Source organism: Periplaneta americana, chromosome 1 (genome assembly GCF_040183065.1).
Source record: "Periplaneta americana isolate PAMFEO1 chromosome 1, P.americana_PAMFEO1_priV1, whole genome shotgun sequence".
NCBI classification, from domain to species: Eukaryota; Metazoa; Arthropoda; class Insecta; order Blattodea; family Blattidae; genus Periplaneta; species Periplaneta americana.
The window spans coordinates 210,457,602-210,484,457 of NC_091117.1; the positions used below are offsets into that span (position 1 = coordinate 210,457,602).

Here is a 26,856-nt window from a genome sequence, read left to right on the forward strand (position 1 = left end):
CCTCCTCGAAGATGTGTTAGTCTGGTTGAATGCAACTTCGTTAGATGGCAGCGGTAGCAAGCTTGCTGCACGACCAGTCGGTTTCTATTTCCCACCCATGCGCTGATTCAGAGGAGGATCTCCTCCCTCACCGTTCATTTATTTGCTTTAAAACTCTGCTTCTTTCTCCGGCCGCTAGTGCGCTGTTGTCTATGTGTGTTAACCGCAGTAAAGGAGGAATGGATTGCCTTTTTTCCACACAAACAATCTCGCATCCTTCTCACAGTTTCCTACAGCACATGAGCGCGCGTCGTTTAAAACTCGATCAACCAAGGTTTACTTATAGCTGTGAACTTGAAAATTATCGAATCATCCCCGAATTTTAAGGCACATATTTTATTTGGTATTTACTTTCAAAAGAAGAAAAATGTGAGGAGGACGTTCCTCCCTTCCCTCCCCCGAGGAACCGCCACTGGTAGTAAGGCTGTTCAAGATGATGGTACTCGCTATTTCGTTAATCGAATTTTATAAATAATTATTGCATGAAATAAACGAAGAAATGCATTTTTCTTTAATTTCATAGAAATGTTCCAGGTGCGTGAATTAAGCGAGTAAATACCTACTGAAATACACAAATACAGCAGAAAACCATAAAATAGGTAATTTTTATGTAAAAATCATATAAAATATGTAAAATCAAAACATATAATAACCCTAAACAACCATGAATGAAGTTAGGAGGGTTATGGGGTGAATGGTAGAGAGTTAAGGTAAGCATGGTGAGGCGAGAAATCAGTTAGTCCAGACTCTGAGGATTTCTGCTGATTTTGCTCTGGCAACTGACTTTTATATGTTTTAGTCAGGATGCATCACCACTTGATTCATGATGTCATGTCAGGCGGGAAACCTGAGGAGCATCGTTTCAAAATGTATTATGTGCAACTTACAATTATTTTACACGAACGACAACAAAAAACTGGATTACTCGTAAACCGGAGAAGTTTTCAAAACACTACACAAAACCATTTTTAAGTACTTGTTTCACAGTTTGCGAATATGACGACTTGGAACCATCAGACTTCACAGCATGAAAGATAAATAAATAGAAAGTAACAAATTTAATTTCGTCCACTGGGGGACTTAATACGTTTTGAAACGATGCTCCTCACCTGGGGTCATGTGCCAGGCAAGAGAGAAAAAGATCTTTTTCTTTCTCTCCCTTCTGTAAGTGTACCCATTTGGGTTTATGCGGGAACAACTGGGTTTGAGGTTCGTTCTACTGTGTGCTGCTCCCTCTCCCTTCCCCCCCCCTTCCCATGCCATTGCAAGAAATATGTGATGACCACTCGGGTGACATCAGCCATCTCCTTAAGTAAAAGGTGCAGGGAATGAGAACGAACTGGGCATTTTCAGTTTGGTTGCATTGGCTCTATGTGGTGGCCAGTAACCTTAGACTTCAGGTGGAATGCAGCTGTCCCATTCTTCCTCTGAAGATTCCAAGGGAGAGAAAAACTGGCTGTGACCCACTTACAATTTAACAAGGGAAGTGAGTGTTTGACTACTGGGCACAGAAAGAAACTACAACAAGCATCTACATGGCGAGGAATAGAATATGTATTTACATAGAAATCTCAGCTCTAAATATTGCATTACCTATTCGAAATTCTGCATTAAAAAAACCACTCTCTCTCCCACCCCCTCCCTCTCCTCCCCAAAAAATTTCTATCTGGTTAGGGAGTTGCCCTGCTGACAGACCCCATCCTCAATTATAAAAGCCTCCTTCGATAGTCTTGCAGGATTATTTTTGTTCTTTACTAGTTACTATCGAAATGTAGGGCATACGAATTCCCATCACCTCTGCAAGCATTGTGCCTACTTCCATTGCTCAACCCCTGTAACATGAGGTTGGATTTTGGAAAGTGTAGTTAAGTAATGGATTAAAAAAGAAGGATGCTGGGTAACTTTCGGTGCTGGACCCCGGACTCATTTCACCGGCATTATCACCTTCATATCATTCAGACTAGAGCTGGGGACGGAGCGAGTAGAACTGTTGAGTTACTCGGGTCTATCGGTTTATGTGCTTGGCAGCGGAGCACCGAAGTTACTCGGTTAACCGTAGCCGTTACCGGTCAGTTCAAACGTTCAAACAGAGTTTGCGTGTTTTACTTAATTCTAGCAGACAACAACGTAGGTACTGTTGTATTTAAATATTTTCTGCTGCAGGACAAATTATTTCCTTATCCCCAAGGCGGGCTGAAAGGCCTCTAGTATTGAAGAGGAGTTCATCCTATTATATGACCTGTCAAGTGGACCTAATGAACATTGACAGTCTGAACATATTACTGTACATACTAATAATAATAATATAATATTATTATTATTATTATTATTATTATCATCATATTAGTGTGTTTGATTAATATTAAAATATGTTAAAAAGAGAAGTGCATTATATTTTTCTTCTATTTGTGTTTATTGGATTTGTGTTACCTCATCAGTAATAATTTTATTTGTATTTATTTCTACGAATTATGTTACCTAATTACTTTAATTTATCAATAATATTACTCTTCACCAAAGAGAACATGGTTGTATTGAAGGCTAGTAATGTTATAAAATAAATAAACATTGTGTTCTTCAGTTTACGATTCCACGTTTTATTGATTATTTTAACACTTTCCGTAATAGTAAATAATTCTGTGTGTTATTTTTAAGTGTTTTAGGCAGTGCTTCATGGAGCCCGTTTCTTTCTATCTTCTTTTTTAATTAGCTGCAGCGTTTAAGTTTACATCACATGTTAATTTATTAGCTGTTAGTATTATAAATTATTTTATCAATTTTATTTCGTCTGTCATACATACTGAAAGTTAAATAGGCCTTTCAGACAAAATAACTCCGCAAATAGTTGTAATCACGCAAACGAAATTTGCAACCGCCATTTTGCAATGAAGAGAAGTACTTTTGTCTCGTCAATTGGCAAAGCGAAAGCGCTTTACTACAACGCTTTTAAAACACGCTTGGTTTCACTTTCAAAGTACGTTCTAAAATCGATTCAATCTATCTAAATTTTTAATCTCCCGCCACAAATTTGTACTCGGTTCAACCGAGTAATGACGTCACAGTAACTGCTCCGAACCGAACTGCTCTGTCCCCAGCTCTAATTCAGATGCTAAATAACCTAGATGTTGATACAGCATCGTAAAATAACCCAAAAATAAAAAAAAAAAAGGATGACTGGAGGATAGTGCTATAGCTTTTTAATACTCTGCAATCAATGATTCAAACTTCACATGATGCAGCCAAAATTGCAGTATTTCAATGTTGCTTAGAGTCTAAATCACGCACAATCGGACATGTACCAACTCGTGACAGATATTTCTATTGGTGTCTTACATCCACCCCTAAGATTTTGTAACATTTAGTCTGTGAGGAGGGGGGAGGGAACCGCATATGCATATAAATGTAATAGACTAAATCCTAACACACTTACTTAAGTGATATTCTTCATAGTCAGCAAGTGGATCTATCCCAAAAAACACAGCAAGCTCATCAGGATACCGTAAATCAAGAAACACAAGAATAGCTCCAATAATAACACATGCTGTACCTGAAAGGAAAAAAAAAAGTTTTATTTCATACTACAAGAACTATGTTTTACAAGTACAAAATTGGCATCCTAAGTGGTCTAGAAGTACAATGTTTTCCTTTGGATGTGACAAGAACAATAATGGATTTCTTAAAAATGATAAAATACTTTGTATGGCTTTATTCGCAAGGAAAATTAAATTGGGAGTCCTGTTTTGCAGAGTTTCTGCCCATTAATGAATGATAAGTATCCACACAAAATTGACAATTCTTTCAATTCAAGTTTCCTCATTCGTGGATAGATGACTCTGTAAGCACTATGCTTCTGATTCTCAAATCAGAAAAACAAGCATCTCTGCGAAGATTCTGAAGACTTCTACAAGATCATTAACCCGAGATCGCTTGCACATATTGTTATACAATCACTCCCATGTTAGATTTTATCTAACAAACTTCATTTTTCCGTTTCTTAATTTGTTTGCATTAACTAAGATATATTATACACACATAACAGTTTTTACATTATTGTATCTACGTACTCTTGGTTTCACAAGTAAAGAACCTTCGGTGCGGGGTTGGGTTCAGGAAGCCATAAATCTGACTGACATGCTCCCCCAATTAATGAAACTGTGGACAAAGATACCGCCAGGAGACCGCCAAGAATGCTGTGTTGTGAATTTTCCATTTTTGAAAGAATCCAACCAGTTGCAAAAGAAAATACATTTAAAGAGTCCAGCCAAGAGCAAACGTGGCAACAGCTTCCCCTAACTGGCCTGTCAATCACTGTCATCTGTGCAGAAGTGGTGTGAGGCCAGGGTTCTTTACTTGTGGAGCCGAGAGTACTTCATTATGTACGTACAATAACTACAACATTTTAATAATTTTAACACCAATAGAGAACTGTTTCATAAACAACGTGTGCAAAAACTGAAATCTGTGTTTGAGATGTTCTTGTAAGAAAATTTTTCGCTAAAAGAAAGAGTAATTTCGGAATTGAAAATATAGTTTCATAACTTACTTTACTTTTCTGAGTACATATATAAATACAGTGAAACTTCTCATTTACGGACATCAAAGGGACGTAACAATCTGTCCGCTCGGGCTGACTGCCTGCTTGGGTTTCTTCCGAGATTTTCCCACACTAAAACGAATGTCAGATAACTACATGGCGAATCCTCAGCCTCATCTTGCCAAGTACCATCTGTCTATCAGCAATTCCACTGACACTAAATAAGCTAGCTGTTGATATAGCGTCATTAAATTACTAAAAAGAATTCTAAATCAAACACACCTGCTATTTCACTGCCTCCAAACCTGTATGCAGAGGTAACCAATGGCAACTTATTTTCTGTTTACAGACTGGACAATATCTATATATATAATTTGAACTGGTAATGAAAATTACAGGAAAACGGCTGAACGGATTTTAATAAATGGCCCCTTATTTTGAAGCTTGGAACCCAAAGTTTTTCGGAAAAGTAGTAGTTTTCAGTGAAATGTGAATTTTCCTACATAATTTTCCTATTTTCCAAAATCCATCTGTCGTCAGTTTTGAGAACTAGCTAATTGCATTCAGAAGAAGCGAAGCGAGCATCAAGTTGGCTGTGTTGCATTTCAGAATAAAACAAAACACACACTACAGTAAACAATATTACACGAAGGCCATGATCTGCAAGAATGCTGACATATTTAGAGCTCAAATTAAATTGGTTATTAAAAACTTAACTTACTAAAAATAATTTATAGGTTCGATTCTGTGGTGTGTAATTTTCTGGGTACAGCTGTGTATTGGATATTAAAAACTACAAAACTTGAGGTGGTTTGATGACATTATTACTATTATAAATGAAATGTTATTGTAGTTAATGTCGTGATGTGACTATTTTTCATTAATTATACATATTAATGCTATATTGATGATATGAAAGTGAACCGTTTTGGGGTTATATAAGTAGATGTAGAGAATAACTTAAATTAGATTTTGATTTCTATATTGTATATAGTATATGTTACTGAAAGCTATAAAACTTACGTAAGATAATAATATGATTAAAAATCAAATATTTTTATAGTTATTAATCAAGTGGGGTTGGGTCTTTTTCATATATTTAATGGCGGTGTGGTGTAGATATTTATATGCGTGGTACTCTTCAGTATTGGCTCGAGAGAGAGTATCTTTCATTATTATGGAAGCAAATAACTTTCAGAATGTCTGGTATTCTTCATTGAAAATAAATCTGAAAAATGTTTATTTGAACGTTTAATGAACTTAGTTTGCAGCATTTGCTGCACAAGCCACTAGTATTTTATAACACCTTCAACATACGATATATTATAGATGATTAAAAGCATTACTTATAAATGGGAAACTCATTACCTGATATTAATGTAAGCCAAAAATTGGCTCCATATGTCGTTTTAATGCAACCATCTTCAAAAGGTATTATAAGTGGATTAGGGTTTCTAATCACCACCCACAGAAGACATGCTAGCAGTTGTAATGCTCCAGTTAATACAGTGAAGTAAGCTCCATATCTAATTACTGAGAGGAACAAAAAGTTTGCTAAAAACCAACATGGAAAAGCAGCCCTGAAAAGAAAAAATAAACTAATACATTCATAATGTCACGTTAATGTTTATGTAGTTGAAAAGACTGTGGCTCAATTATGGGGCACCAAATGAACGGGATTTAAATATTAATTATAATTAAAATGCAAATAATTAAGTAAAAACCTAATAAAATAAAAAAACAATTTTACACAGTCTGAAACAAATAACAAAGAAATTAAGAATCAATAAGTTAATGGGAAAATGTACCACCTGTTTATAATAATGCACTCACCACATTGCAATATGGGCATACCATCCTGCTGTGCGATAATGGCGTCCATATCGAAGTCCTTCCCCATCGAGTGTGAAATAATCTACTATCCATAGTATAGGTAAGGGTAGACCTCTATTTTGAGCTTGTCTGAAACTCTGTTGTAATGTACCTGCTGTGAATTCAAAGTTATGATCAGTCATGCAGAAATAACAGATGAAATTACAAATTCTAAAATTAAAGAAAAGTCTTTTAAATACAACATTCTATGCTAATGATTAACCCATGAGAGTTCAAATCATTATCTAGTAATGAAAGAAGTAACTACAAGTTGTTGTTAGGTTTCGTAACAAGCTGTTTTTTACGGTGATGGGTTGGAAGTAAATCCCGAAAAGACTAAGTATATGATTATGTCGCGTGATCAGAATATTGTACGAAATGGAACTATAAAAGTTGGAGATTTATCCTTCGAAGAGGTGGAAAAATTCAAATATCTTGGAACAACAGTAAAAAATATAAATGACACTCAGGAGGAAATTAAACGCAGAATAAATATGGGAAATGCCTGTTATTGTTCGGTTGAGAAGCTTAGTCTGCTGTCAAAAAATCTGAAAGTTAGAATTTATAAAACAGTTATATTACTGGTTGTTCTGTATGGCTGTGAAACTTGGACTCTCACTTTGAGAGAGGAACAGAGATTAAGGGTTTTTGAGAATAAGGTTCTTAGGAAAATATTTGGGGCTAAGAGGGATGACGTTACAGGAGAATGGAGAAAGTTACACAATGTAGAGCTGCACGCATTGCATCCTTCACCTGACATAATTAGGAACATTAAATCCAGACGTTTAAGATGGGCAGGGCATGTAGCATGTATGGGCGAATCCAGAAATGCATATAGAGTGTTAGTTGGGAGACCAGAGGGAAAAAGACCTTTGGGGAGGCCGAGACTTAGATGGGAGGATAATATTAAAATGGATTTGAGGGAGGTGGGATATGATGGTAGAGACTGGATTAATCTTGCTCAGGATAGGGACCAATGGCGGGCTTATGTGAGGGTGGCAATGAACCTCTGGGTTCCTTAAAAGCCAGTAAGTAAGTAAGTAACTACAAGTTAACAATATAAATACGAAGTTAGAAATTATCATATTAAATGGTGATATATTTTCAAATCGTAAAAAATCAGAAATAGTCTGGCTGCTATCTTTCATAGATCATCCATCAAACTATGATTATATGAGGCACAATTACCACAGGAGAAAATTGCATGTTCCATGCATTTTGCACAAGATATTGTCTTCGTGTTTTCGTTTCATTTATTTTTCGTGCTCTGTTCCAAAACGTACATCTTCACTCTGTTTTGGTTGCAGTCTTGTCCTTGCATTTGATTTGATTCCAAAAAACATTTCCAGACTTTGCTTCAATATTCGGGGAGTGCATGAAAAGTGTCACATGCATAATTGTCTGTTCAACATTTTAGAGAATGTCTTCGGCTAATAGCCGAGTCAATTTTTCCAATATGAGAACCATATAACTGTTCGTGTCCAGCAACATACAGTAGAGCACTGTATAAAATAAAACGAGTGATCATCTGTTACTGGCTCTTGAAACCGGAGTACAAACTCTTCATTTCACCAACTATATCTATGTCCTATTTGGTAAGACTGCAGAATCATTGTTTCAGTGGAACTTCAATTGATTTTCCCATCGTTGTGGAGCTTTGACAACTTCACAACAGTTCTTTTTAAGGCATACGGCAGGCATTGTGACATCTTTCTCAATTCCAAATAAACTGCTTTTCATGGGTCCACCATTTGTATCAGCAAATACAAATGAAATTTCCTTTCTGTTTTTCCTTATGGTAGCCACTAACATCAGCTTGTGATCTCTGAGACGACTGATGGCACAGGGAACAGTATTGTCAATGGTCACATTTCGTTCAGTTCTTGAAATAGGTTGAACCAATCTTTCCACTACATATTTCCCGTTGCTGCCTAATCTAAGAGATTCTTCAGTTTGTTCTCTAGTATAAATTTCCATCTATTGCCTGTAAAATGTTTTTGCATCTATAAGAGCAAATATTTTATACCATATTTAACTAGCTTGTTGGCAGTGTATTGTTGAAACATGCACCGTCCATGAAATATTTATGTAAATAATTGAGGACCGTTTTTGCAAAACTTGCTAACTGAAAAAACTAAATTTTACAGGAGAGACAAAACACTATAGTAAGCAAGTTTTGCTGTATGTCTCACTTATAGCAGAAAGCAAGTTTTGAAAAAACGATCACACTTTGACACACTACAATGAAGAGAAATAACCCAATTTTACTAAGACGCTCTGAACATCATGTAGAGGCCTGCCTTATGTTAACGAATCCATCAAAATCTCAATTTTGCAGTTAGCAAGTTTTGTGAAAACAGTCCTCAATTGTAATCAATCAATCTTCTTAATGTATCCAGCTGTTTGCTGACAACATAAAGTCCACTATAGTCCACTGTAGTCTATTCAGTTGTTGTTTTTCACGAGAAATGAGGGGTATTCTGATCGGTGTTCATTATAGATGCCTGTTGCTAGTAGCTAGAGATGGGGTGTAGTCAATATATACTGCAGGGCTGTGTCTTCTGCAACTGGTACTGATGATTTTAATTTACTTCTTTTGTGGTTTATGGATGGACAGTATAGAAGAATGTGTTCCAGATCTTCATCAAAATAATTGTAAGATACAATAAAAACATAAAGTAGTTCTCTAATCATGTTCTTTTATCACAGTCCTTGCATGGACAGACACTATGAAATCTAAGGCCACGAAGCAAAAACATGAATCTACTCACACTCATGTTGACTCGAAAAACTGTAACACCAGTTTCATCTATTGGCAACAAATCTTCAAGATTTGTGTTGATTTTAGCATACCTGCCGAGTAAAGAAAACCAATGGCTGCCTTCATCTCAGCGGCATATATATCCATATCATCACTTCCTCTTAAGTAATTCATGATCTGTTCCATAACAATGGCACGAAAAAATAATTTCCATGACTCCAATGGTGAAGTAACATTTCGTGGTTGACTTTTAGCCCTTTTTATTTTCTCCTCACATCAGCAATTTAATGACAAAGTATCAAAATAAATATGTTTTCTGCCTTTTCTTGACTGCTGGATTTATATAAATAATAAATCATTGACTAATATTGTTCATGATCAGCTGTCAATACTGGGTGTTCATTTCAAAGTGTGTCATGACGTCACTGTTGTGAGTCAGCGATTTGAAGCGAGTTTCAGCTTTTATGTCAGAGAAGTTGCCTATTAATCAAGGCATTCAATCTGAACTTCAGAATGTGTACGGTATAACTTGAATGTCGTAGCAACAGATGGCGGTCTGTACTGTCTGTGTGCTACCATAACCTCTTTCGAACTGTGTTTTGTGCGGCCAAGTCGTATGCAGGGTATTTGTTATCATCGGTTGCGTACGGCAACATTCCACAATACAAATCAAATGCTCCGTGTCCATGTTGACCGTCGAAGTTAATGTCAGCAAATATGTAAGTAATCGTCTTAACACTCTCCCCATATCCCGACAGTAAGAAAAAAAACTCACCTTAGTATGTGTTTCCAAACAGTTCACATTCCTGCCACTACTGGCGTAACCATACATATCAGAAGTACTCTTCAGAATGAACGCCGTACTTGCTATGCAACTTCTCTGACATATAGGTAATACACCTCTGCGGAAGTGTAGGAAGATTGAATTCTCTAGACTCATCGACTAGCCACATGACAGCATACAGCGAGTCATGACACACTTTGAACTGAACACCCAGTACAATTAGGCACTATGACATTAGTGTAGATGTTAGGTGGTCAGAGATTGTGGAACATTTGCATATTATTCACTTTAAAAAGATTTTGGAGTTTTATGCTTCTTGTAGTAATTTGCACTATACTGACCAACATGCTTAGTGAATGAATTTTTACTATAATTAGCATTCTTATAAAAGTTTTTCACTTGTTCACAGAATAAGTCCTTCATAAATTTCATTTCCAGATCAAAGTGTATTTGTGCATTATTGTGTTCCAGTCTGAATTGTGTATTATTCGGAGCACTTTGTTTTGAACAATTTGAAGAGGTTAAAGGAGAGTTAATCAGAGAGGCAGCAATTTATTAAGTTTATACAGTAGTCCTAAATGCCACACTTTATCAAATGCTTTTGAAACGTTCAAAAGACGGCTGCCATGTAAAATCTGTTATTGAAGCCTTTAAGTATATCTTATACGAGAAAGACTGCATTATGAGTTGCTGATCTTCCTTTTTGAAAAAGCTGTTTGCCAAGGAGAAATAATGATGTATGTATACTTACTTACTTCTTACTTATGGCTTTTAGAGTACGGTACCCGGAGGTTCATTGCTGCCCTCGCACAAGCCCACCATCGGTCCCTATCCTGAGCAAGATTATTTCAGTTCATAGCATCATATCCCACCTCCCTAAAATCCACTTTAATATTATCCTCCCATCTATGCCTCGGCCTCCCCAAAGGTTTTTTTTTCCTCCGGCCTCCCAAATATATACAGTTCTGAATGGTGTAATTATGTATAAGGTAACTAATATGCATGTGATGATGATTCTTTTCAATAATTTACCATGTGTATTCAAAAGACAAATCAGTCTTTTATTGTGACAATACATGGAGATTTTGTTCTGTATAGGAATAGTAATTATTTTTTAATGTTTCCAAGATGAGGGAAAATGTTGAAATTTCAGTGCTGAGTTGGACAACTTATTGATATGGCATATACATAGCTTTGTATGATAGATTTTTAAGAATTAGATTACTAATTTTATCTGGCCCAGGAGGAAGTTTTAGTCTTGATATTTTTTTTATCTTTTGAAATAGTTATTTGTATCATGAACTTTTAAATATGTTTGAGTATTGTTAATGGTTTCTTGATTTGAGGTAATGTAGGCTAGTTCGGGTCAGCAGAGGGTTTGTCAGAGTGATTCTTAAGATAATCGGCAATTTCCTCAGCTTTATCTTGTGGATTGTATTTAGTGCCATTTTGCTGTATATCTAAATTGCTATTTATTGTTGCTAGATAAAATGAGTGTTTTTGTTATATTCTCTCCACATTACGTAGTTTTAAATTTAGCCACTGCACTGAGAGGAGTGAGGTTCTCATAACAGGAAGAACTTGGCTGTGAGATCAAATTGCGCATTCGCAGACTTCTCATGCAGTGTCAGCACAGTCTACTATATACAGTCGCGAAGCTTGAGGTGATTTTTTGCAAATCTCGTGATAAAGCGCTCCAAGCAGTTAGCAACTAGAAACAATAGACTGTCCACGGTCGACTTTGGACTGTGTCGTATTTCCATCGAGTGTTAGCTCGTTGCGTATTTCACATTGATGCTTGTGAAATGTTCGTTATTGGTTGTAATGAAAATGTTAATGGCTAAAATACAATAACTGGAATAATAATATTTTACTCGAGACGTAGAAAAATTAAGTTTCCTTTAATGAAATTTATTTATCACGTTTTATTTTCAATTCTGGTGGGATTATTATTGCTTAGGCCTACTTTTTTTTTTCAAAGGATATGTTTTTAATTATAGCTGTTAATTTTGTTGTTATTTTTATTTGTTACTTTACTAGAGACGTAGAAAAAGTCTGTTACAATAAAATTTATCGATCACGTTTCATTTTCAATTCTGGTGTAATTATTATTGCTTAACCTCATTCCACTTTGTTAATTACGTAAGCCTACACTACAAGTATCGGTACACGTAAGTTACTCCATTAATTCATATTTCCATTATTATTGCTGTAAAGGGAAATGCAAATTAATATTTATTGGTTTCATAGTTAATTATCGCTATAATCTTGAATGAGTGAAGCGGTTATAGTAAATTTCAGTTCGTTTTGCACAAACAAAAATGATATTAACCTATTTCTTGCAGGTATCTTCGAGTTTATGGTGGAATTTAATATACTTCATTAAAATAATAAATTAACTTTATGCATTTAATATTTCAATAATGGAAGGAAGGTGTTAATTTTTTCCAAAAGAACACGACAACGAAAGTGTAACATATTTTGTCGTCTGCTAGGAGAAAGATCTGCGATGATGAGGCGATAGTAGCGATCCTAGTGGTGGGCAACCACCCATGTTTGCATTTTTACTACATAATGAGTTTCGCGACTGTATATAGTAGACTGTGGTGTCAGCATGATCCTTTGCTGGATTTATTTTCGCGTGCACATTCCAGATCAAATCAAGAAGTTCCCTTCGTATTCTGGTTACACATCTTACATATACGAAAGTTAGATTTATTTAGTTCAGGTTTTTGGTTTTTATTACAAAGTCCGCGCATGCGCAGTTTGATCTCACAGTCAAGTAGTTTTTCCTGTCGTGAACCGCACGTGCACAACGACTTTGCTATACGATTGGCTACTGTGGGTCCCAGCGCGCGATGTTTGAGATTTATCGACTATGAAAATATGTCGATTATATACATTCGTTATTTGAAGTATGGCGCCAAACTGGCAGTTTGAAAATAATGTTCGCCCAGGAGGGGTTGTGTTTTACAGATATTGCAGGTGTACTACACACGTGACACGTTAGTTCGATTCAATTAAAGCCGCGATAATGTTTAAAGATTTGTAGTTTCGGTTACTTCTGATTACGTTTCATATCTGACAGAGCAGTTATCTCATATACCCGTGTTTTATTGAAAAAATGAAGTGACGGTAAACAGTAAAATGCTTTATGTAGTTTTTAATAGTGTAATTGTGCAGTTTTAGTTATGGCGGGTCCTAGTACACGGATTTCTTTGATTCCATCTTTTTTAGCTTATGAAGTCCTAGTCATTTTACTAACAGAAAGCCTTGAAATGGAACTGAAACTTCTTCCTAAGACAGTAAGTGTCGCTATGAATCTAAAAGTGAGCGTGCAATAAAAACATTAGCAGAATTTGTGAAATTTTTGGAAGAATTTTAATCGGCGTTTCATGAAATATACAAACTAGTTATTATTGCTTGGTAATTCCATCTTCTAGTGCTTCGTGTGAACGTTCATTCTCTTGTACGCGGAGAATAAAAACATACCTCTTTGCTTCTTTTTTTTACATTTTTTTTTTCTACTGAAGAAGAAATAACCAAGAACTTTAACATGGACACTGTCGTGGACACATTTGATATAGGTACTCTCCACAACAGATGCATTAATCTACACTAGCATTCCTATCGTGGTAAGCAATTTATAATTTTTTAGCCAATCTTCGATATCTCCCCATACCACACACGGGACTGGGTATGATATGCTTTTCGTTATGGGTTAAATGAGGGGATAAGGCCGAGGTAGCCTATGTGACAAGGTTAGTAGGTTATTTACGAGTATAGCAAAGTTACGTGAGGCCGAGGAATGTGAAATGGTTTCATGATTTAAGTGCGTACATTTTCTCTCGTGTTGTGTGGGGAGATATCGAAGTTTCGCCCACATATGTAAGTGCATAGACATTTTCCAAATGAGAATAGTTTCCTTATTGCAACATCTCTTCACAATGACATTTTAACGTACCCCCTCCCCCTCCAAAGCAAATATCTCGCTCCATCTCTGTCCCTCTCCAGATTAAAAATCCTGGTGCTGTCTCTGCCGCTGAAGAAATAACGTTATCTACGACGTGCATAGTGTGTGTGATGTCATATGGTACAAACATACTCAGGGCTCTAAAGTCTCTGATATAATAGCAGTACGGATATTTTAGTCGCTCCGTATTTATACTTTCTTCTCCATGTATATAGGCCCTATGTAAAGTTCAATAATGTCAAAAATATCACGTGCTGCCATATTAAATACGTTATTGAAGGAATTTGGTAGATATAATTTTATAGTGAATGGAGAAAAAATTCAATGTAAGTTATGTCATGCAGAAATTAGGGATTGTAAACAAAAATCGTTAAAGCATTTGTTACATCGTCAGATAATGAAATGGAAGAAGTACAAGAAAGTTAACCGATTCAATTGGAGTTCTTTGAAGACTTACGTAAAATGATGGTATGTAGCTCTACCATTATATACCATTTCACAAAGTAGAAAATACAGAGTTTAAAAGCGTCATTAAAAATATACTAAACGAGAGCATGCTAAACTGGAGAATTAGCTACGTAGCGTTCAACCATGTCATTACGGTTACGGCCAAATAGAACTAAATATACAATGCCACCAACATAAGGGCATGACGTTGGCCTGTGACGCGTTTAGGAGGAAAAAAAAAATGTTCTCTCTCTCTCTCTCTCTACCCCCTTCGTTCTGAATATTACTGGCAGATAGCGCCACTGTTAGCGACAAGGTTAAATAGGGTTTGATGAGCAGATAGATAATTAGTCTAAATTAGACACGTAGACAGTGATAAGGCTTATTAATATTTTGAAATATATTCTCATTAGAATTTTGTTGTTCCTTATCAATATTTCAAATATATTGACGTTAGCATTAGATAGGCCTACTGTTATTTTTCTCATTTTCTTTTTTCTCCTGTTACACATCTTGCATATACGACGATGGCCTGTGGCGTCATTAGGAGGAAGAATTTGTTGTTTTCTCTCTCTCTCTTTTCCTCTCCCTCTCCCTCCTTCGTTCTGAACATTACTGACAGACAGCACCACTGTTAGCGATAAGGTTAGGTAGGATTTGATGAGCAGATACATAGCCTAATTAATCTAAATTAGACACACGGACAGTGATAAGACTTATTAATATTTTGAAATTACCTGATTGGGTTTTTCCGAGGTTTTCCCCAACTGTAAAGCAAATTTCAGGTAATTTTTGACGAATGCTCGGCCTCATCTTGCCAAGTACCATCTCACTATCACCAATTTCATCAACACTAAATAACCTAGTAGTTCATATAGCGTCATTAAATATCCTACTAAAAAACTTGCTTCGCCATGGACTTCATTGTGTAGCCGAAGTAATATGCTCCTACTATGGTAATATGGACAGCTTCACTGGAAAATATGTCAAAAGATATTTTGTGAAGGCTCCAAGCAGGACAGATATTCAAAGAAATGGCCCCTGGTGTCCCTTTACCTCCGCATCCTCTACTACCCATTGTAACACAAGGAAGGAATTTGGTAAATGCTGCAGGCTATTATGTTGATCATTATGAATAATTTGTATAAATTATTAATGTTTTTGACAGTGAAGACAGTTCTGCCATAAGATCTGCAGAATCACTGGTTTCAAGCAAACTACAGTATATGGAAATTTGTTATTAATTAAAACAATTTTGCAGATGTAACCAAAGCCATTAAGAGTTTAGAAACGAACAAATATTCGAATGCCTAATGCCCTGTGACTGTAGAATAACTTTCTCAAAAAATTTATAGAGCAGCTCCTGGATCTGTCACAGAAAAAATGCAGTAGAAAATGAAAACCGTCCTTGAGAAAAATCCTGGCTATGCTGCAATGGTTAAAATAAACAGTTTGCTAGGCAATCTACTTTTGAACATGACCTAAATATTTTCTGTTCGCTCCCATCACATCATGTGATGTGGAGCGAAGTTTTTCGCGTTATAAACATTAGGCCTATTTAGATGACAGGAAGAGAAGCTTCACTTTTGAAATGTTAAAAATATAGCCTATATTGTTATTCATTGCAGCGTGTTTGACAAACAAAGAGAAGATGATGATACAAACTGTCTAGTATATTTTGCATTGTACAAACTATTTTTGTTACCGGATAGATAGATATTTTCATGAGCTGTAATTTATTATGCTTTCATTTGTACAGAACTAATGATTACTACAATGGAAACTAAATTTATTTACTGTGTATTATAAATTTGTTTCACATCACTGGTTAATATTTGTACTGTACTGTACTGTAATTAACTATTATTTGCTGTAGGATTATTCTAACAGCGAAAAGATTATACTTACACTTCCCTGTCTCTATTGTTTATAGTTCCAGGTTATCTGAATTGCGTCATCCACCATTCCTCCCAGATAAGTTTTACTCACAATGCGCACACATTGTAAGCAATAGGTAATTTGTCAGGGCTCTAGTTATTACCGGTAATCCTTAATGCGCATATCCTCCGTCTGGCAAAGTCAGATGTGAAGCATGTTATATATAATTACACATTACTTGCCACTTACCTATTCTGCGAATAAAAATACTTTGTAGCATGTTTGACTTTTAGCAGCTGTTTTTCTGCAATTTCTTCTTGAAGAATACTTCTCATGATGTCATCTTGACCTTCAGGGTCAATAAGTAATTATATTGTTGATGTGTTTAATGTAGGCCTGAATAATTGTCTAATTTTTTCTCACAACATTGAAAACTCTTTCTGTAAGAGAATCACTGTGAGGCACACTTCGTACTGCAAACACAACTTTGCTCAAAGTTTTATACTTTTACTTGTTCACTTTCATTTCTAAGATCTGCAGTTTTAGCCTCAATTGTATCTATTCTAGATCCATTTATAATGTATTCAGGAAAAGTATCTCTTCAAGTCTGTTATGAAATTTGGAAATCTTTGAATAAAATATTCAAGAGATGAACATGAAACTTTTTTTTCATGAGATATCTACAATTTCTGCATGCTTAAGTAATTCATCCTCGATTGGAAAGATGTATATACGCCTATTTTTACTGTGACAATTTTGCTTTTCCATAATAACTTTCCTTTTGGCCGTAATGCCGGTAATAGTGCGAAGAAACTCGTAATAATTACGGGCAATCTGTAATAGTTACCACTTCTGTGTTTTTCAACGTTTCTTCAACCCATCTCTCAAAATTTCACCCATACACACTAGGAGTTCATAAGCTGTGTCCTTGCTGTTTAATTTGATCTATCACTCTGAGCTTTTCTTCGTACTTTAAAATCATAATTGAATTCATTAAATCAAGCTCTCATATTTATCAGTGTGAGCTATTTCTTCCTTTAGCTACCCAAAAAAAAATAAATAAATAAATGAAATCTTAGCAAAAGTATTTTTAAGGCTTTTCTGTTTGTTTCTTTCACTTTCACTCTGTTGAACAATTTGATCTTGAATGGGTTCCTTTATAGCCCGCCTTCTACACTTATGCATGACCTGAAGAGTGTTCATGCTTCTCTAATTTCCCATTTCTAAAGTTTTTTTTGAAAGCTATGAATGGAATTATTATGAACACCCCTACTGTCTTTTACAGAACTTTTGCGTGATGTTTCATGACATTTTGATATGGTTTATAAAATGCGCCTTCATTTTCTTCACTGCATGCCAGCTAACTATATTTCACACACTGTTATTATTTCTTCAAGATTCTAACAACGTGTTTATTGTGCTCTATGAGTTCTAACTCTGTCAATGTCTATGGGTTCTAACTCGGTCAATGGTGAAGTTTTGGACGGAAAAAAAAAAATTAAAAAAAAAGTAGCTTCCTCTGGAAAAGAAGTAAATCTGAGAGTTTTATATTAAATTTATGACATATGAAAGAACCTCATAACATTCAACTAATTACTACAACATGCAAAATTATATATAAATAAAAACAGTCTTTACATCGTTCATTTATAGGCTACAACTTATACTTTCGAGTGCAGATGGTTCTGTCAGTTTACCCTTAATGTCGTCCTCTAAGATCTAAAAATAGAAATGGTGTGAAAATTCACTAGAGGTATCTTGTTATCACATGTACTATGAATAATCATAGTGCCATTGATCTCTGAAGATACTGTGTAATTAGGGTAAGTCACAATCAGATCTTGGTTCAAGGAAAGTGTATGAAGAGGAGCAGGAGTGAGAACAGAAAGAGGAGAGGCAAATGAAAAAAAGAAGATTATTTCTATTGTTTGATGATTATTCAATAAAATGTACTTACCATATGGTCCAAATCCAAATCGTCCTTGATCCCATGTCCACGAGAACCTTTCATTGTAATTAATCTTTTCTTCTGGAGATTTATTGTTCTTTTTATCGTCCTCTACAGGGAAAATACCAGACATTACTTAATGCCAACTGATGGCGATAATGAAGAATGAAATATAAGAATGACTGTGTTTCCTAATTAATTTATTATCATTTATTCCTCTAATATCAACCAATAAAAATGTGTACACAACAGAAGCATCAATAAAGTACTTTATTGTACAAGCTCAATGCCCTCGAGGAAACTCTCACAGTTGAATTTTGAACAGGAAAATATCACATAAAGCAGTGGTTCTCAATTAGCTAATGACTGTGGATTCCTTACTTTTAAAAATATTATAAGTAACCCACACGAAGTAATTTTTTTTTAAATACCGTATGTCATATCTACCTTGTAATAAGTATAAAAAAATGGAAACGATTTAGTTACAGGTGAGAGAAGAAGGCAAATGTCAGTTTACTAACGTATATCACAAGTAAACATTACATTTTACAGAAGCTAGTCAACTGAAAATGACAGAAGAAATCATGTCTCTTTTCCTCCTGGACAATATCACATTAGGTTCAATATTTCGTATTTTTAGTCCCAAATCTAGATCAACATTGGATTAACTTGTAAGTTTGTTCTTCATACAACAAATCGCCGAAACTTTGTTCACAAAGATACATAGAACAAAAGAGAACTACTGGGTGTTCATTTCAAAGTGTGTCATGACGTCACTGTTGTTGGGTCACCGATTTGAAGCGAGTTTCAGTTTATATGTTAGAGAAGTTGCCTATTATTTAAGGCGTTCTTCAATCTGAACTTGAGAACGTGTACGGTATAACTTGAACGTCGTAGCAACAGATGGCGGTCTGTACGGTCTGTGTGCTACCATAACCTCTTTCGAACTATGTTTTGCGCCGGCAAGTCGTACACAGGGTATTTGTTATCATCGGTTGCGTACGGTAACATTCCACAACACAAATCAAATGCTCCGTGTCCATGTTGATCGTCGAAGTTAATGTCAACAAATACGTAAGTAATCGTCTTAACCCTCTCCCCATATCCCGACAGTACGTATTTCCAAACAGTTCACATTCCTGCCACTACCGGCGTTACCGTACGTATTGGCACGTACTCTTCAGAATGAACGCCGTACTTTCTAGCCAACTTCTCTGCCTCTTAGATTATACACCTGAGCTGCGGAAGTGTAGGAAGACTGAATTCTCTAGGCTCATCAGCTAGCCACATGACGGCATACAGCGAGCCAAGACACATTTTGAACTGAACACCCAGTATATACAAGAATATTCAATAAGTAATGGCAACAATACTGTAAATCAGCGCTCCTAATGGTGAGCATCAGATTCTTTTAATACGTAATAGAGGAGCGATTGTTGCATAAATAATGTAGAATATTAAAAGTCTTTAAGTACGGTAACCATATTTTGTGAATACAGGGACTGTTTCTGATTTGTAGTAAGTAATATCGCCCTAATAATGTTTAGTAGGTATGAATAAAGATGCTTCATAAAAATATAAGTTGCAAGAGGAAAAAATGCAACCCAGTGTTTTATGGCATTACAAGAAGCCTGTGAGAGAGAAGTCCAACCATAGCGAACTATTTCAAGATGGGTGGAGATGAGGCATTTGCTTTCAATCAAGAGTTGATATCCAAAGAGCTTTAGATCGATCAGTTAGACAGAGATTCGGAAATGATGCTGCAGATGGAGTTCACAGTCTTCCAAGGATTTGACAACATATTGTTGACATGGCAAAGGATATTTGAAGTGTGTAATGCCAAAAATAACCTAAATAAATGTAGTGTGAAACAGTAACTATGTTGCCATTACTTTTCGAATGCTCTGGTATTTCAAAGCTAATGGAGCTAAGATGGCGGCTAGTACAGTTGCAGTGTCTACAATAGTTCCCATATTTTACGGAAATTCAGAGGTAACAGAAGAAAGTAAGTGCGAATGTTGTTATAAACTGAAGGAAGAACATCTCAGAACTTAGGTAGTAAAGCTTTGAAATACCAGTGGAAGAAACTAGGTTCTAAATAAAATTACAATGGAACTTATCCTCTTTCCTTACCAGATTGAGCCAGGGATATACACTCTATTTTGGCAAAACTAATTTTCAAAGATATTGGCACTTACAGCCTTTCTTATGTCCAGTCTTCAAATGAGTAGAGCATTTTCAGAGGAGGAAGACTTTTAGCCAACCTATAGTCCCGTCGCTCTAATTTCTGGCAGTCAATCACGTTGCAGGTCATCTACATTTAAACGTGTGCATCTTGTGATTCGGTGATGAAGGCGTTATGCATTTCCTAAGGTTGGATAAATATTTAATATAATCGCCCGCCATTTTAGCTCTTTCGTTGGCATTTGCAGAAAGCACACGAGGACGTTATTTGCAGCTCAATTATTTGCTGAATTAAAGTGCGTTTGATTTATTATCATAGGAGCTACGCCATGGTAATGTTTAATGGTGTGGCAAATAGATACCTCATCTGGTAGCTCAGCGACGAAAGAACAAAAATGGCGAACGATACTACCTACCTAGACTTTATAGAGCCTTCACTACCTAAGATGTAAGCAAAGAGGAGGAGTCATGCCGGGAATAACAGCGTCACGACTATAGTACATCAAATTTCTTAATGAATATGATTACTAAATTGAACCTAACTGTACCTAGGTATCTGAAAATTTGTTACTGAACATTTACAACAAACGAACAAAGAAACAAGTCATTATGGACTGTTCCGGAAAACAATATATTTACTTGGGAAAAAAATAGGAGATATCTCACCTGTTTGTAATAAAGTGACATTAACAGAGCGTAGTCCCAGCTTTACACCCACAAATGCATCGATTTCTTGTGTTGTTCCTGCTTTGTATGGTGTTCTCGTCTTGATCTCACCAACTTCCCATGCTTGCCCAAAGTTGCTAGCTAATGGAAAGCAACATCAATATATTTTAAATATATATTAATTTATGAGATAAGAGGAATATACATATACAATTTAATTGAACTTACTCATTAATATGCCTCCAATAAGCAGACTCAATGTTACTCGAAACATAACAACAGCTTGCTGTAAATAAATAACAATTTCATTTAGCCAGGGTTCCTCGAATTTATATTTTGTAAAGTTTATACATCACATTAATCTTTAATTGAAGTATTTAAATTTTTTTGTTTGACTTTATTTAATTTTATATCACTATCATTATTATATATGAACGCTAAAATAATAAAAAAAGTTATAAGTAAAGTAAATTGGTTAATTTTAAATGTCTCTAGATGTAATAAATGATAAATAAAGACCTTCTGGATTCTACCAGTTTGGTCTGAAATAAAATAAAATTTTCAAATAATGGTCATCGTCTTGTTTCCTATCTGCTGCCTTTTAAGGCTTTTTAAAATAATTATTTATTATTCAGCATGTTTCATTACATGATAACAGGCTTACTGCACATCAATGCTGTCCCTCCCACATAATCAGGCTGAAAATTCAGTTTTTTAAATGAAAACCAGAATCTTTTGCACTGATCTGATATAAATAATTTCAGTTCAATTGTTAGAAGTCCTAGAACTTGTATTTTTCTGCGTCATAATGATTCACAGCCAAATTTAATGTAAGGGGATCTTTCTTCTGTCAAACCAAACTTTCTACACATTCCAAAAGTTAAGATGTGACACTCGTACCTCCTGAGTTAAGTGTCCTGTAAATAGTTCTGTCACCATTTTAAGTTTATGCCTGCTGAATTTGACAAGTTCAGCAGAAGTTTTCCTCAAACATGACAGCAATATTAAGTTACAGAAAGCCTATCTTGGACCATTTTCCCAGACTATCATTTTTCTTCTATACCCAGTTTCAGACAGCCTATTGAGCTAAGTCTAGTCTGGTAGAGTGAATAGTTTTAATTATTTTGAGGTAAGGGCAAATTGTAAGGTGGAGGGAGTACATTATCTTCGATGGCAGAGTGACAGGTGATGATAAATATGAAGTTTAATTTTAATGTTGGCCAGCCCTTTCCTCTAAACCAGGCATGTCAGAAATCAGACACTGAAAGTGCAGTGTATGTGTGCGGAACGCAGGTCTGTGCAGATTGCGTCATTCACGTGTTGCTCTTACCAGTTCTTAGCGGGAGGGATGTACAAGAATCTATTCTGCGCTTCTAGTGTTCAATTAAATTGACATTTGGACATTATAGACATACTTAGCAGAAGGAAAAAACACAATTATTGTCAGTGTCTATATTTGACAATAATTGTAACACAAGAAAGAATAGACTTACTCAGTTACAATTCACAAAGCAGTCGTTTGTAAAGAATCATTTATTTACATGATTTTTGTATTTGAAGAAAATATAAATATTGCATTAATTTCGAAACAACAAGAAACAAACACAGTATTTCATTTTATGTAGTAGGTACTGATTATTTCAAAGTAATACTCTTTCATTGTTCCTCAAGCATTATTGGGATCATTGGTGCACAGATGTTAAAGAAAATATTTTACTCCCAATTACATGCACTAGGACATTAATATAAATTCACATTATTATTAATAAATTGGATAAATAAGCTTGAATTTAAATTTATATATATAGTTTATTTGGAAAACGTTGAGAGCAAGTATCAGCAAGTTGGGAGCGTTACTGAATTGAGTTAAAAGAGTACTTCACAAGCTGTGAAGCAAGGACATTTTCTTCATGTCAGGTTTAAAGATTTATTAACGTAAGTATATTAAGATAATATAGTAACGTGAGATGGAAAATTCGCCATTATTTAGTTTTATAGAACATTTTTTCGCCTTACAAATAGTTGCTTTCTTCCTTCCCTTAGAACCTCAAGACCCTCACATGTATTCTTCACTCAAAATTCTCATCACTTATCAGCTTATCAAATAAAAGTTGTAAGTCGTCTAACCATTGATGGCTGTGTTAGTACAGACTCCAAAACAACATCACTGTCGTGTGTGTCTTGCCGAGAGAGAACTAATTAAGAAATAAGAGCTCGCAAATATCATATTTCGAGAACTTTACTAATCTCATTTAAATTCTCACATCACTATTAGGTCCACATGATGTGATGAAAGCCTTTCATTTTAAAATAATTACTGTTGGCTGAGGAAAACATCATAACAGTTACGTTATATGATTCGTGATTTCTCTTCTTCATTATATCTGTGGACTCCTCACTTTATTTTTCATAACGCATTCACAATCACAGCTCAATGAGCACCCGTACTGATCTGTGTTACTGAAACCAAAGCTGTTCTGCTATTGCAGGTAATGTACAGCCCTGTCGCGTTCTCCTCCAAGCCGATTCACTCCGTCCAGTTAGGGGAATAGGAACTGCACATCGCACAGAGACAAGTGCACAATGTGTGCGACTGCACAATGTGCAGGGTTTTGACATGCCTGCTCTAAACTCATTGTATGTGAAAAATATTGGAGCATAAGAGAGTTAATGGCGTTAGTGCCAAGATGTCAGCATTAGTTAACAACAATAATTTTAATGTGACATTATTTCTTTATCTTTTCCTCTAAGGCCCAATGAGTAGAGGCACTTCAGCATTTGTATCACTGTTATCAAATTGCTCGCTATCTGTACAGTGATCACTATTAACTTTCACAACCTTTGCTCATCTGACTCTGATCAACATTGTCTCCTACATTTTTAATAGTATGACATTCCTGGTCAATTTCTATGAATAAGAAAATATAGGATTGGTCATTTGTTCTTTATATTATTCTCAATTTCATAAAATAATATAATATCAGTAGCTATATTACTAATAAACTAGCAATAAACACTATACATGAAATAAATAAATTGATGAATATGTATGAAACTTATCAGGATTTTGTAATTTGAATTGTTAATTGAAAAAGTAGTCTTCCTCGGCTTGTAATTAAAATATCACTCATGACAATTTGAAAAACATTTCACTCTGGAATCTAATAAAGATTAACAGCAGCAGTTGCTAGTGAGAGAAAGATTCATACCTGACACAAGGCCAAAATAAGCCCTATTTGTGACCAAAGTAACAGGGTTTTTACGATTCAAAAGCAATATTTAGCTTATTGATAAGGACCAAAAACCCAGCTAGAAGAAAGAAGGGACCTCTAAGTGTTATGATCATCAAATATACATAGTGTTTAGAAAAACCTGAGAAAAATCTCATACAGTGATCAATGCTGAAATAATAAAAGTTGGAAAATATTTTATTAGGCCTACATAGTAGATTTCTTTGAACACTAGTTTATAACACACACACACACACACACACACACACTCCTCCATTATACCATCCTCACCTATATATTCTGCAACCTCCTCCTTCTCTCTTCTGTGTCATGTTTGGTTAACAAAACCTCCATAAACAGTGTAATATCGGTATTTGTATTCTATATATCATAGCATCAAATGTACTGCTGAATGAAGTGACAAGCATGACGAATCTCAAATTGAATACTTAGTTATAATTGGTAACAACATTTAATCATCAAAATTATAATGAGTCACTATTGTGGTACCAAATTAAATATCAGATTATACTGTAATATTGATGTAAAATGTGTGCAAATGTCAACTTACATATTTCCCTCTGATGCCAGGAATGATCATGTAGAAACAAATCAATATCATCACAAAAGCCAAGATGAATCCTGTTATAAGAACATCCACAGTAACAGCTGTTTTGTCTGCATCGAACTGCGTAGGAAAACGCTCATTGCGAGCATAATCAAAGAAACCGTTCATGATGGGGTAGTACACCTACATGACATAACACACAACAATTACAGAAATGAAAGAACAGAAGATGATTTATGTTAGTAATACCTATGAAAAGAGTTTGAAATGTAAATACATTCACATTAATATCTCATTAATAGGGCTGTCAAGGATGCAAGGTTAATGAGCTGGTATTTAGGCAAGAATAAGTCACAGGCTGCGGTGCATCTGGAGCGTAAAGCAGACGTGCCTGTAATGGGGAGAAAACTATACAGTTTATAATTATACACTTAAGAATATATTTTAACATGACTAACAATTTCTTTTTATAATCTGGATATTCATTACTAAATGGACCACATTTTCCAGAAAGGAACCAACCCAATTATACATGAACTGAGAAAAATGCATTTTAAAGTTAAACGTGAGTGATAAATTCATCTATACTAATAATAAATCTGTAGCCAAAATTTTTCTGGTATTTTTCGATTTTCCAAAAATAATTGGTGTTAACATGTATAATTAACCATCCTGAAACCGAAAATCGCTTTTTTGAAATTTTTGTTTGTATGTCTGTCTGGATGTTTGTTACCTTTTCACGCGATAATGGCTGAACCGATTCATATGAAAATTGGAATATAAATTAAGTTCGTTGTAACTTAGATTTTAGGCATATGGCATTCAAAATATTTTATTTATAGGAGGGGTTACAAGGGGGCTTGAATTAAGTAAATCTAAATATCTCCCTTATTATTAATTCTCATGAAAAATGTTACATAACAAAAGTTTCTTTGAAAATGATTTGCGATAAGTTTTATTCTATGCAAAATTTTAATAGGACTGATATTTAAGGATATACAAGACTTTTAAAATAACAATACAATACATTTTCACCGTCTCCTCAGATTATAGCGTTGTTGTTCCTGCAATAACTCCTATGTGTAAAATATAAAATTTTTGAGTAGGAAGAAAAAACGCATTTATTCATTCCATGGCAATAGTACATTAGAGATCGTGAATTCTTTCATTTTCGAAAGAGAGAAATATAATTACATGTCACTATATACAATATGCTGTATCACTATTTAAGTTATTTGAAGGGTTCAGAACCATAGTGGGCCAAGTGACATTTACTGAAGACGTAGAAAACAAGGGTTAAAATTAAGTTATTACCATAATTCAATGCAAACATATAGCAAGTAATATAAAGTATACACATTAAAACTAAATGATGTAAATCTTCATTAAACTATGGTTGCATGTAATAACAATTAAGAAACATGTTAAAGGAATTGTCATTACACCAAATGAGTGGTCTCTGGTTCAAAATGATCGCATTTTAATTTTTTAAATACAATTTAAATTAAGTAACATATTAAACGATTTATTCTTCTATCAAACACGAATGTTCCCTGAATCAAATGTCCTATTTTAATTATGTAATTACTTTATATTTATTTCTAACGGGTGCAGCGGAGCGCACGGGTATGGCTAGTAAGTAAATATAACTACATAGGCCCTATTTATTGCTTTAACCAAAAGCGTAGTATACACAGTACCTTAGTTCAAAATATGGATCCTTGCAATTATTTAATTATTGAGACATTAAATTTGTTTGTAAGTTGGTTCCTTTCTGCAGAATGTAGTCCAATTATGTATAATATAATTTTTTTTTTTTCACTAATGGCAGGTACTTGACTACTCGTCATTCACCCATATGAAGCCAGTTATGTACACCAATTTACCATTGTAATGCATGTCTCAAAGCTGCTGTATCTAATCCTCCACTTTAGCGATTTTCCAAAATGTGTCTTCATTACTCCATTTAATC

The 26,856-nt window shown here is 35.0% G+C and overlaps 1 protein-coding gene across 2 annotated transcripts in view; it reads right to left on the reverse strand.

Annotated features, from left to right (window-relative positions):
- LOC138707481 (dual oxidase maturation factor 1-like) overlaps nucleotides 1-26,856 on the reverse strand; it is a 35,829-nt gene that overhangs the window by 2,569 nt on the left and 6,404 nt on the right. For both annotated transcript variants that reach the window (XM_069836965.1, XM_069836975.1), the window contains exons 2-8: nucleotides 24,888-25,067; nucleotides 21,315-21,372; nucleotides 21,087-21,227; nucleotides 18,246-18,347; nucleotides 6,407-6,560; nucleotides 5,942-6,153; nucleotides 3,470-3,586 (exon numbers count right to left, since the gene is read on the reverse strand). In XM_069836965.1, the coding sequence (XP_069693066.1) occupies nucleotides 3,470-3,586; nucleotides 5,942-6,153; nucleotides 6,407-6,560; nucleotides 18,246-18,347; nucleotides 21,087-21,227; nucleotides 21,315-21,372; nucleotides 24,888-25,052 (949 nt within the window). In that variant the 5' untranslated portion in view covers nucleotides 25,053-25,067. The remainder of the gene's footprint in view (nucleotides 1-3,469; nucleotides 3,587-5,941; nucleotides 6,154-6,406; nucleotides 6,561-18,245; nucleotides 18,348-21,086; nucleotides 21,228-21,314; nucleotides 21,373-24,887; nucleotides 25,068-26,856) is intronic.